General features: G+C 48.4%; 1 protein-coding gene and 1 pseudogene across 3 annotated transcripts in view; both read right to left on the reverse strand.

Moving 5' to 3' along the window:
• The window catches only part of ST8SIA5 (ST8 alpha-N-acetyl-neuraminide alpha-2,8-sialyltransferase 5), a 550348-nt gene that overhangs the window by 16356 nt on the left and 520389 nt on the right, over positions 1-13603 (reverse strand). For all 3 annotated transcript variants that reach the window (XM_069626924.1, XM_069626923.1, XM_069626922.1), the window contains one exon: positions 4673-4785. In XM_069626924.1, the coding sequence (XP_069483025.1) occupies positions 4673-4785 (113 nt within the window). The remainder of the gene's footprint in view (positions 1-4672; positions 4786-13603) is intronic.
• On the reverse strand, positions 9580-9645 carry LOC138512387 (U6 spliceosomal RNA; annotated as a pseudogene).

Genomic DNA, 13603 nt, shown 5'->3' on the forward strand with positions numbered 1-13603 from the left:
GGAACCCGGACCTGGTACCCGGAATGGGGGTAGCCATGCCGCAATACCTCCTCCTTCGTAATGAGGTGCATTGTGTCTGAACCTGATAGTAATACACTAGCGCAAGCAATATTTGGTGCCAAATTAGGCTACTGTAACTGCCCATAAGCAAGTCTTACTAAGAATCCTATCCAGCCTGCACACAGATGGCAAACTTTGCCTCTCACATTGTAGCCAATTGCAGATAGAGAGATCATATGACTCCTGTTTTGAAAAAACTTGACTGGCTTCCCAGTCACACCAGAATTCATTTCAAATGGTGACAGTGAGTTACAAGACCCTGTATGGTACAGCTCATTCATACACAAGGCAGCGGTTTGCCTGCCATCGCTCCATCAGGCCTCTAAGATGCTCCGTCCGTAGGTTTCTAGAATCCAGGACCTTTCGCAGATTCAGAACTGTTACAAGTGTCAAGCTTTGGAACAAGCTCCAGCTGGATATTAGGGATATTCCTACTCTTCTGCAGTTTAGAAAGAGAAAGAAATACATATTTGTTTGACTCCTGTTGCCAGTCAGTGGGGTGTACAGAAGACATTGGGCTTCATTCCAAATTTGGTGGTTTCCCGCTGGTAAATCTGGTGGGATACCACCAAACTGTATTGCCGTTACCGGCACTTCGTCTGCCGAAATTACTGGCAGACTACAAGTGCCAGTAAGGGATGCTAATCCCCATACTCCAAGGGGGGGTTTGCTGGTATTACTGGCACTGTAATACCGGTGCCTGTAATACCTGCAGTTCTTACTGGTAAGGCACCGGAGGCAGCCTTGCTTGGCTGGAGGTAAATCAGACACCCCACCGGCAAACTTGGAGTATGCCGGTGCGGGAACTTGCCTGTAAACGGAATTATAGGCATGTTAATTCCACAGCAACATACTCGTAATGAGCATTTCTGAAACCCTGTCATTTTACTTTGTGGGATTGGAAAGGTGCTGAGAAACCAACTGGTAAGAGTACCTTTCATGGCTTGTCAACTAGGAATGTAAATAGATATCTCACCCCACAGATGGCTCAGAAGAATGGGAGGTCTTAGCATGTACAGGTGGTGGGCACTAAGTAAAGGAGCACCACATCTTTTGCACTGGTGGGTGGAGGGGGTTGGGCGGTCAACATGCCTTGACAGGTGCCAATATAACCGGCTACAGAAGGGAACCTGTAAAAAGGTGGTGGTTTCACTATGGTGAAGAGATAATAACCACAACCGCCTTCAATCTATGAGCAACCACTCATATGGAGGAAATATCACATCTGCGTTCTAGGTGCTCCTTCAGTAAAATTATGATAAGGAATTGAGTAATGGCATACAGGGTAATGAATCGCTGAGACCTGAATGGCTATCCTGTAACACGCTTGCTACTAGCTAATACCTTAGATGGTGATGAGACAGGCCTTGCACTGTCTCCAAATTAAAAACAATAGTTCTAATTGCCTTAAAAGACAGGGAGAGTTTGTGCAAGAGACTGGTGGGGGCATTCATTATTAAGACATGGCCATGCCACCAGGGTCCATCAAAAACTGTTCTTACCACTAGTGGGGAGTTCAATGAATGGAAGACTAGTGAAAGCAAGATAGAATCTGATTCCCATCACTTGCCAGGCAGTAGGTTACATCGGATCTTTGCATGTTGGTCATTGTTTGGTGTTTCTACGGCTAGACCAATGAATGGGAGACTAGTGAAAGCAAGATAGAATCTGATTCCCATCACCTGCCAGGCAGTAGGTTACACCGGATCTTTGCATGTTGGTCATTATTTGGTGTTTCTACGGCTAGACCAATGAATGGGAGACTAGTGAAAGCAAGATAGAATCTGATTCCCGCAACCTGCCAGGCAGTTGGTTACACCGGATCTTTGCATGTTGGTCATTATTTGGTGTTTCTACGGCTAGACCAATGAATGGGAGCCTAGTGAAAGCAAGATAGAATCTGATTCCCGCAACCTGCCAGGCAGTAGGTTACATCGGATCTTTGCATGTTGGTCATTATTTGGTGTTTCTACGGCTAGACCAATGAATGGGAGCCTAGTGAAAGCAAGATAGAATCTGATTCCCGTAACCTGCCAGGCAGTTGGTTACACCGGATCTTTGCATGTTGGTCATTGTTTGGTGTTTCTACGGCTAGACCAATGAATGGGAGACTAGTGAAAGCAAGATAGAATCTGATTCCCATCACCTGCCAGGCAGTTGGTTACACCGGATCTTTGCATGTTGGTCATTGTTTGGTGTTTCTATGGCTAGACCAATGAATGGGAGACTAGTGAAAGCAAGATAGAATCTGATTCCCATCACCTGCCAGGCAGTTGGTTACACCGGATCTTTGCATGTTGGTCATTGTTTGGTGTTTCTACGGCTAGACCAATGAATGGGAGACTAGTGAAAGCAAGATAGAATCTGATTCCCGCAACCTGCCAGGCAGTAGGTTACATCGGATCTTTGCATGTTGGTCATTATTTGGTGTTTCTACGGCTAGACCAATGAATGGGAGCCTAGTGAAAGCAAGATAGAATCTGATTCCCGTAACCTGCCAGGCAGTAGGTTACACCGGATCTTTGCATGTTGGTCATTATTTGGTGTTTCTATGGCTAGAACAATGAATGGGAGCCTAGTGAAAGCAAGATAGAATCTGATTCCCGCAACCTGCCAGGCAGTAGGTTACACCGGATCTTTGCATGTTGGTCATTATTTGGTGTTTCTACGGCTAGACCAATGAATGGGAGCCTAGTGAAAGCAAGATTGAATCTGATTCCCGTAACCTGCCAGGCAGTAGGTTACACCGGATCTTTGCATGTTGGTCATTATTTGGTGTTTCTATGGCTAGAACAATGAATGGGAGCCTAGTGAAAGCAAGATAGAATCTGATTCCCGCAACCTGCCAGGCAGTAGGTTACACCGAATCTTTGCATGTTGGTCATTATTTGGTGTTTCTATGGCTAGAACAATGAATGGGAGCCCAGTGAAAGCAAGATAGAATCTGATTCCCGCAACCTGCCAGGCAGTAGGTTACACCGGATCTTTGCATGTTGGTCATTATTTGGTGTTTCTACGGCTAGACCAATGAATGGGAGCCTAGTGAAAGCAAGATAGAATCTGATTCCCGTAACCTGCCAGGCAGTAGGTTACACCGGATCTTTGCATGTTGGTCATTATTTGGTGTTTCTACGGCTAGACCAATGAATGGGAGCCTAGTGAAAGCAAGATAGAATCTGATTCCCGTAACCTGCCAGGCAGTAGGTTACACCGGATCTTTGCATGTTGGTCATTATTTGGTGTTTCTACGGCTAGACCAATGAATGGGAGACTAGTGAAAGCAAGATAGAATCTGATTCCCGCAACCTGCCAGGCAGTAGGTTACACCGAATCTTTGCATGTTGGTCATTATTTGGTGTTTCTACGGCTAGACTAATGAATGGGAGCCCAGTGAAAGCAAGATAGAATCTGATTCCCGCAACCTGCCAGGCAGTAGGTTACACCGAATCTTTGCATGTTGGTCATTATTTGGTGTTTCTACGGCTAGACTAATGAATGGGAGACTAGTGAAAGCAAGATAGAATCTGATTCCCGCAACCTGCCAGGCAGTAGGTTACATCGGATCTTTGCATGTTGGTCATTATTTGGTGTTTCTACGGCTAGACCAATGAATGGGAGACTAGTGAAAGCAAGATAGAATCTGATTCCCGCAACCTGCCAGGCAGTAGGTTACACCGAATCTTTGCATGTTGGTCATTATTTGGTGTTTCTACGGCTAGACCAATGAATGGGAGACTAGTGAAAGCAAGATAGAATCTGATTCCCGCAACCTGCCAGGCAGTAGGTTACACCGAATCTTTGCATGTTGGTCATTATTTGGTGTTTCTACGGCTAGACCAATGAATGGGAGCCTAGTGAAAGCAAGATAGAATCTGATTCCCGTAACCTGCCAGGCAGTAGGTTACACCGGATCTTTGCAAGTTGGTCATTATTTGGTGTTTCTATGGCTAGAACAATGAATGGGAGCCCAGTGAAAGCAAGATAGAATCTGAGTCCCGTAACCTGCCAGTCTGTAGGTTACACCGGATCTTTGCATGTTGGTCATTGTTTGGTGTTTCGACGGCTAGACCAATGAATGGGAGACTAGTGAAAGCAAGATAGAATCTGATTCCCATCACTTGCCAGGCAGTAGGTTACATCGGATCTTTGCATGTTGGTCATTGTTTGGTGTTTCTACGGCTAGACCAATGAATGGGAGCCCAGTGAAAGCAAGATAGAATCTGATTCCCGCAACCTGCCAGGCAGTAGGTTACACCGAATCTTTGCATGTTGGTCATTATTTGGTGTTTCTACGGCTAGACTAATGAATGGGAGACTAGTGAAAGCAAGATAGAATCTGAGTCCCGCAACCTGCCAGTCTGTAGGTTAGACCGGATCTTTGCATGTTGGTTATGAGGCAAAGGAAATGCAGTGGCAATAACGAAAAAACTAAGGTGAGGGCCCGTTGACCGGTAGAAGAGTGTTAGTGCGGGTCTCATGGCTGCCAATGTAGCTGCGTCATTGTTAGGGGATGAGGCGGGAGTGCGGATTCTAGAACACCGATCCTTCTCCACTGAAAAGCCATTGAACCAAAGTGCTTAACATTACACATTTCTGATTGGAGTCTACTTACCGAAAGACAAAATCTGCATTATCAATCTCCCGCCCACATCTGCTGTTCTTTAATATCCCCCCGTTCCCCACCACGGCACATTTCTTGAACTGGGAGCGATAGTAGGGCATGTCCTGCAGTAAAGAAAAGCAAGTTGTTTTCACCACAAAGGCACACATGACAATAATTAGGTTTGACAGTGCAGTTGAAAAAGGAAGGTGTAATGCAATACAACAAGGAGGGAGAACTTTGAAGCAAATCGCCTTTTCCAATGCACGGCATGGGTTCATTCTAACATAATTGCACAAGGGCTGGCACGCAGTGGTGAGCAAAGCATTTGCACTGCCCTTTAAAGAGTGGGAGTGAAGTAACAGCAATGTCTCACAAAATTTCCAAAAAGGTTATATTGGATGCATAGTGAACATTCATAAATGTATATTCTGTCTCGTAGTGGTCCGCCTTTTTCTGGCATTTGCAATTCTGATCTTTCTCCACACACCGTGGAGTTGGCTCAATGAATGAGGTGCAGAAACACATGATCCGCTCACATATCCACACTCTTCCTTCCATGCGTGCCTGGGGTCATTCACAGTGCATGCATGTCCCATAGCAGAGAACAGCAATGACGGGGTCGCCATCACAAAAATCACAGCCTTGTAAGCAGGCACCAATCTCCACAAATTATAGGCTGAGTAGTGGGGGCCCCCCCGTCGCTCTTATTCCTATTACCCTATTCCCCCGAAAGAATAGTACAGACAGGTTTTTGTTTGTGGAAAAATTATCGGCCGTAGGCTTGTTTATTTTCTACAGAAAATAACACCAAATAATAATCATAACAAACACAGAATAACATCAACTCGCTTTTTGGGCACTTCGTGTCCAGGGGTTGTAGATGCCCAGCCTTCTCCTCGGCTCGTCTTAGTTACCCTGGGGCATCCGTTCCTGGACACGTGCCGCCGCCTACGACTTTCTTCTACCGTGTACCGAAGAAAGTACTCGGCGTTCCTGTTCCTTGTTCTGTCTCCTTTCCTTGCCTTTTTTTTTTTTTTTCTTCTGCTGGGTGGGTTGGGTGGCAAAACGTTTCCTTCTCCCCCTTCTCCAGGCCTTAGGAGCTTACCCGAGTGAGGTGAGCTCCTTGCCTGGTTGTGCCCATCCTGCATTTCCTTGGGGTACTTATACCCCCCTGGCCCTTTGTTGTCCCTCTGGGGGGGCTGGACTTCCTCCTGCCCCCCTGTTGCTTTCCTCACACCTTTCCCCCATCCGTGTGGGGTTTCCCTAGCAACGCTGAGGGTGGGGGCGCCGCTTGGCTGCGCCTCCCCTTGTATTTCGCGCCGTTCTGTTTCCCCCACCCTGCGCCTAACCCCCCAGGCCCTCCATCGTGCCGTACTTTGTACTGCACGGGGCCTGGGGCATAGTCTGAGTAGTGGGGGCCCCCCCGTCGCTCTTATTCCTATTACCCTATTCCCCCGAAAGAATAGTACAGACAGGTTTTTGTTTGTGGAAAAATTATCGGCCGTAGGCTTGTTTATTTTCTACAGAAAATAACACCAAATAATAATCATAACAAACACAGAATAACACCAACTCGCTTTTTGGGCACTTCGTGTCCAGGGGTTGTAGATGCCCAGCCTTCTCCTCGGCTCGTCTTAGTTACCCTGGGGCATCCGTTCCTGGACACGTGCCGCCACACCTGAGTGGGTGCCACTCGGCGGCGCTCAGGTCCCCCCAAAAACGCGCTCCTAACTGCATCCTCGCGCTGCTAAGGCTCTGAGAATATTATCTGAAAATTGTCCCATCCCTTAGCTGGATAGGTGTATGCCGTCTTGGTGGCGCCTCTCCGGAATGTTCTGTGATAAGCCATGCTTTATAAACTGGGGCCCTGTACTCCTACGATAACTCTCCACTGCCTTGTTTAGCTTTTTCCTTGTAGTTTCAATGGCCTGCATCCTGCACGCCCCGTACCAGACTCTGCGTGTAAATATCTCAGAAATTTTGGTTTCCCACCAGCAATGAGCTATAGCCTTTGATGACTCGCACATGTTGCGCATCAATCCGCCCCTATCTGTTTTGGCCAGGTCACTACCCCCAAGGTGGGTTACCTCAACCCCCCCAACTTTCTTTGCGCCTTTCGCTCCCAGGCCTCTTGCCCATGCTGATGTGGCTTGCCCCTGTTCAGAACGGGTGGGTCCCAACTTCCGCTGCATCCCACCCTGCTCTTGCAATCTTGCCCAACCCCTCATTGCATTCCTTATCCGTGTGCTATTTGTTGGGTCCGTCACCCCGGCCACCTTTGTGGTATATGCGACCGCAGACAAATGTGCTGCTGCCTATCTTTTCCTTTTACCCTGGGCCAATGCTTTTTTAACAGCAATCGCCCCTGTTGGCCATTGACATTGTCCCTACGTCTTGTCCTGTTTCCGCTATCACCTATTTACCTGCTTTTTGTACTGCTTACCCGTTTTGTACGTTCCTGTCCTGATTCTCTTTGACTCGCCCTGGTTCCTTTGGTTTTACCTATTTCTCGGACCTCCTTGTTGCTATTTCCGCTTCTCCTCCCGTGGCACCCATGCCTTTTCGGGTGTGGGCGTTAATTTCTTGCCATACACCTGGCCATATTTACCTTTTCCAGCCAAACCTATGGCTAACCCTTTCCTTATTTCCTGTGCTCATTTGTGGAACCCATGCCTTTCCCGGTATGGGCGTTATTTTCCTGCCAACCCGTGGCCATATTTTCCTTTTCCAGTCGTCCTTGTGGCTAACCTCTTAATTATTTCCGGAGCTTTATTCGTGGAACCCATGCCTTTTCCTGGTGTGGGTGTTATTTTCCTGCCATCTACGCGGCCATATTCTCCTTTTCCCGATGCTTTATTCGTGTAAGCTTAATGGACACTTTGGCATTTCCCCTTTCCTGCCCTTCCTCTTGTGCTCCATGCTCCCAGCTATGCTTTTCCCGCTATCTCCCCTGCCACCCCTTTTGCACCGTTGGTGGTCTGTTACTTTGCTACTCTGCCGTCCTCTTTGTGTCCCCTATTGACTGCCCCACAGGTTCTGTTCCCCTGACCTCAAATGATTCCTTGTCGTTATTATCGTATCCTGATGTTTGTACCTGTCTTTGCTTCTATCCGTATTTTCCCATTATGCCCAAATGCTTTGTAGACCTTTAAGACTCTCTGTTGGTATGTTACAAGTGACACCCCGTCTTCTGTGTATTTCTGCAATATAACAATGTACAATCTTTGGAAAGCCGCCCTCCCATTATAAAAGGGGGGTCCTTGCTACTGGTGCCCTTTTAATAATCCCTTCTCATTCTCCTTCATGTCCTCTACTGATACGTTTTGACCTCTCTTTTGCCAACTCATTAATGAAAAAATATCAATGCATTTTTTTTTTTTTTTACCATGTTTTCTCCTTCACTTTCTCATCCATATACCATGATTGCGCCTTCATGGACCGGCCTTGGGCGTCCTTAAACGACTGAGGGCCTGCCATATTTCGGCATTACTGCTTCTGCCCCTTGTATTGCTACAGTGGTGACCCCTCCCGGTGTCACCGGTAAGCTGGTGGTTGTTCCCTGGTGAATAGACCCTTGCGTACTTCCTTGTGCCACCCTCTGTCATATGGGAACCCTGTTGCCCACTGGTCCAGGCCCCCCTTTTCTGTTCGTTATTGCTCACTACTCCCTTCCTATTCACTCATGCCTTTAAATGGCCCCCCTCACTACCTTCGCTACTTTTCGTCTCTGAAGACGTTACCCCTTGCTTTTCCCTGTGCCTCTTGTGCTTCTTAACCTTCCCTCCACGGGTTCTGGGCGACTTACCCTGAGCCGTGCTGCATGCCTTTAACCTTTTTACCAATTTTCCCCCAACTCAGTTATCTCTTTTCACCGTACCTTTCCTTTGCCTCCTCGACGGCGCCTGCGGCTGCTCCTGTGCCCCTCTCGGGTCTTCCCTCGGCCTCCTTTGGCCTTGTGGTATTCCTCCTTGCTGCTGCTGGACTCCTTTAGCAGCAAAGGCGATCTTGCCCTTGCCTTTTCATCCTTATTCATTACATCCAGCACCCATTGTGCTCCATGCTCCAAGGTTCTGGGTGACTTACCCTGAGCCGTGCTGCATGCCTTTCACCTTTTTAGCATTTTTCACCCAACTCTGTTATCCCTTTTCACCGTATCTTTCCTTTGCCTCCTCTACGGCGCCTCCGGCTACTCCTGTGCCCCTCTTGGGTCTTCTCTCGACCTCCTTTGGCCTTGTGGTATTCCTCTTCGCTGCAGCTGGCCTCCTCTAGCAGCAAAGGCGACCTTGCCCTTGCCTTTTCATCCTTATTCATTACATCAAGCACCCATTGTGCTCCACGCTCCCAGGTTCTGGGCGACTTACCCTGAGCCGTGCTGCATGCCTTTAACCTTTTCACCATTTTTTCCCCAACTCTGTTATCCCTTTTAACAATACCTTTCCTTTGACTCCTCAACGGCGCCTCCGGCTGCTCCTGTGCCCCTCTTGGGTCTAGCATGTTCTTCTCTGGCTTCTGCGACTCTTCCGCCACTTCTCTTGCCCTCTTCTGTCCTTGGGGTACCGCGGCTTCCCCGTTGCTGTCCGTGGAATCCTCTAGCAGCAGGGGCGACATTGCCCTAGCCCTTTCTTCCTTTTGCATCACATCCAGCACCCATTTGGCCCCATGGTCTTTTTCTGCCTTTTTTGCCCATGGGCTGAATTCTTGCGCTCTTCTTGTTCTTTCTTCCGTCATTCACGACTTTTGCCTCTTCTGGCTTTCCTGTAGACTTGTCTTCGCTCGCCTTGTTCCTCCTGTCTTGTTTCACCGGGCCCCTGTCTGGCTTCCCGTGTTGCCTGTTCCGACCGTTGTTCTAATTCAGCAAGTACTGCCCCTTTAATGCTTACTGCTGACTGCTTTTACTGATTGTGCCACGGGTGCTTTTAAAATAGGAACGCTTCACGAATTTGCGTGTCATCCTTGCGCAGGGGCCATGCTAATCTTCTCGGCGTGACTGTCCTTTCTTCAGGTGCTTAATTGTCTCCTGGGCGAACGCTGCCCTAACCAGCTTGATCTCCTAAATGCGGGCTTCTCCGGCAACCCCATACTGATTGTCAGATCCACCGTGCCTGATGCGGCCCGTGATATCACCCTCGACACAGAAAGGAGAGAAGTCCCCATGCACACACAGGGAAAACTGGGGCAGCCTCATCTACTCGGTCCCTAATATTTACCTCCATTCGTTAACTTTCCTTATTTTACTACATGCGCATGGCTACCAATAACACCCTTGACTCCCACTTCAGGCCAGAGGGCGCTACCACTCCCATCCTCACTCCTAAGTACTCCAGGAGCCCCTTTCCCACAACAGTTTTAAACAAGTGCTAGTCACTGGTGCGCCCATGGTGCCGTGGTCGCAAAAGGGGGCCTGCCATCCAAGCAACATTTCCATCCAAATACCTGCATAGCGGCCATAAACCGCCGTGGCCACAAGAGAGGCATGCCATCACAGCAACTGTGTCATAAAATGTATGCATATCGTCGTGCCACCTGCGACACCATTCTTAAAACCCCCTACCCCCCAGGCCCTCCATCGTGCCGTACTTTGTACTGCACGGGGCCTGGGGCATTGTTAGTTGGCTCCCTCTCGGAGCTGTGAACTGACCTGACGCTGCCCCCCCACCCCCCATGCTCCTGGTCTGCTCCGTGTCGTCCTGCTTCCAATGTGTGCACTGCACGCACACTGCGCTGTCCATTCAGTGACTGGCCTGTTTTACGTTCTCGTGGCAGCATTCGATCCTTGCCAGCTGCTGCCTCCATGCGAAGCTGAGGGTAAATCGGACTGTTTTTATTCGTTTGCTGCTTTCCTGGCCCATTGGCCATTTTTTGAAAAAATACATTTCGTTATCTATTTTTCCTATTCCGTTGGCCAGTAGATTACTTTTTTTTTTTTTTTTTTTATATAGCCCTTTTAGAATTTTGGCGATCCTCCGGGGGTCTGGCCCGAACCTCCACTTTCCGATTACTGGTCTGGGCACTTAGTGCTTTGTGCCACCAGCCTCGTGACCTCTCGTGCGCGGCTGTTTCTTTAAATCCCCAGCGCGTCCGATCCTTGTTGAACTTTTTCCTCCCTTCGGCCACGCCCCCTTGTCTTGCCGTCACTCCGTCTTGCTTTCGGTCCACCCGGGACGATCTTCCGATGCGCCCGCTTCGTCGTCCTGCTTCTTCCTGGTCTGCGGCGTTCCTGTGGCGGCTCCTCTGCTGCACGCGGTCGTGTCCTTGATCCTCCGCTTTCACTCGGCCGCCTCTTCCAGCTGGAGCCCGTCGCACGCCGCCCGCTCCCCGTGCCTGGTGCCCGCGTAGCTTCCTGTGAGCTGGACTTCCTCCTGCCCCCCTGTTGCTTTCCTCACACCTTTCCCCCATCCGTGTGGGGTTTCCCTAGCAACGCTGAGGGTGGGGGCGCCGCTTGGCTGCCCCTCCCCTTGTATTTCGCGCCGTTCTGTTTCCCCCACCCTGCGCCTAACCCCCCAGGCCCTCCATCGTGCCGTACTTTGTACTGCACGGGGCCTGGGGCACAAGATTCAGGAGGAGATGGAATGCCTATTTCTGGTGGTTCAGGCACAGGTGTGAAAACTCTGCACAAGTTTACCATGGCGGTGTGACAACTACTCATGTTTCCTTGGTTTTGAAAGGTGGAAAAGCATGAACACAGTTCTGCATTGATTGTCACCATGTCTGCCCAACTCAAGATGAGGCTGTAAGAAGAGACTTAAGAAATGATCTGAAATGATGTGGAGCACCCCTCAGCATACTCATAGGTCTGCCCCACTCAAGATGGTGCTGTAAGAAGAGACTTCAGAAACTATCTGAAATGATGTGGAGCACCCCTCAGCATACATATGTTTGCCCCACTCAAGATGTTGCTGTAAGAAGAGACTTCAGAAATGATCTGAAATGATGTGGAGCACCCCACAGCATACTCATATGTCTGCCCCACTCAAGATGGTGCTGTAAGAAGAGACTTCAGAAACTATCTGAAATGATGTGGAGCACCCCTCAGCATACTCATATGTCTGCCCCACTCAAGATGGTGCTGTAAGAATAGACTTCAGAAATGATCTGATATGATGTGGAGCACCCCACCGCATACTCATATGTCTCCCCCACTCAAGATGTTGCTGTAAGAAGAGACTTCAGAAATGATCTGAAATGATGTGGAGCACCCCTCAGCATACTCATATGTCTGCCCCACTCAAGATGGTGCTGTAAGAATAGACTTCAGAAATGATCTGATATGATGTGGAGCACCCCACCGCATACTCATATGTCTCCCCCACTCAAGATGTTGCTGTAAGAAGAGACTTCAGAAATGATCTGAAATGATGTGGAGCACCCCTCAGCATACTCATATGTCTACCCCACTCAAGATGAGGCTGTAAGAAGAGACTTCAGAAATTATATGAAATGATGTGGTGTGCCCCATATAATACCAAATCAGTGCTGTACAGAAAACATTGTATGCCTCGAATGCTGGGGATAAATGTAATATATCTATCAGTGGAAACTTCACAAACCTTCTAACAGAGGCCCATAAAATGTCCTTTCATCATCAATCTTCTCAGCTAGTTGAATTTTCAGTGGTTAAGGGGCTGCACCCGTGGAGGCAAAACCACTTGGCAACCTTTGGGTTCATGCTGATTCTCAGCGAATGGAGTCTTGTGCCTGCTCAGGAGGCCGATACCGTAGCTCCTCTGACAAGTTGGGGGCATTGGATGTGGCTGGGGAGGGTGCTATGGCATTGCTGAGCACAGCTCAGTGGCGACGTGCTCGTCTTGGAAGCAAGGCGATGCAGAGCAACACAGGTTCGAGTCCCGGGTCCACGCTTAGAAACCTCTTCGATATTAAGCACGTAAGTGCCTTCTTAGATGCCAGGGCTCAATAATTACTCTTCTATGAACTCTACCAAGAAGCAGGTGAGTTGCCACTTTCAAGCTTAAATGTATTGGTGAATATGTATTTACTTGCATTTTACCATTTCTTGTCTGTTATATTACCGGCATCCATTGGTATCCACGGTAGACCGGTGTGCCACGCAGTGTATCCACCCGTACGATTTGGCCTGGAGAGTGCTGCTCTAGAGCTGGTGAGGCTTTAAATCTCTCCCTGGACCGGAATAGATGTTTTTGGGATAAAACCAATCAACAAGCCTAAGGGATGAGTCAGAAATACCTTCATACGGCCACATTATTAGGTATTATTTTTGTATTGGCGCTTTATAAGGCAGAATCTGTACATTCAGTTGCTTTGTAGTCTCCCCCAAGGGAGAGAGAGGAGGAGAAGGTGGGGTGTCATTCACTGCCTCCGAATATTCCAAATCAGTTACGTGCTGAGGGCTATTGGCATGGCAAAGTCTCACTACATACAGTAATATCGATTTCATTTTGTTTGAAGATAATTTGGGGGTCTCTGACAGCCAAGATAGACCTTTCAGTGCTAAGTAGAAGAAAGAACAAAAAAGGGTTTATTGAAATAGGAGAGTTTTCAGTGTCTTATAAAAGGGCAGGAGTTTATCAATCCTATCAATTTCAGTAGACAGGTTATTCCATAGTGCTGTGGCCTGCACCAGAAAGAGCCCCATTACTCTTTTTCTGCTTAAACGGAGGGACCGCAACCAGGTAAATCATGGACTGGAGGTTTCTACTGCAGGCCTCACAACATTTAACAATCCCGCTAGACCTACAGGGCGAGTTCCTAAGAGGAATGCACTAGCCCCACGGTGACGGGGGACACAAAATATTAACCAATGCCTTCCGTAAAACGGTACATGTCACCATAAGCACACTTCTTTTTTGGTGCAATGCTGTCAGCTATGCACAGTGAAACATTTATTTGCCATTTACTGGAAAAATGTTACAAACAACCCCATACTCGCCAGCAAGGTCGAGTACCATGCATATGGTATTCGCC

This window comes from Ambystoma mexicanum, chromosome 6p, assembly GCF_040938575.1.
Source record: "Ambystoma mexicanum isolate Mex_15411 chromosome 6p, UKY_AmexF1_1, whole genome shotgun sequence".
Classification (NCBI taxonomy): Eukaryota; Metazoa; Chordata; class Amphibia; order Caudata; family Ambystomatidae; genus Ambystoma; species Ambystoma mexicanum.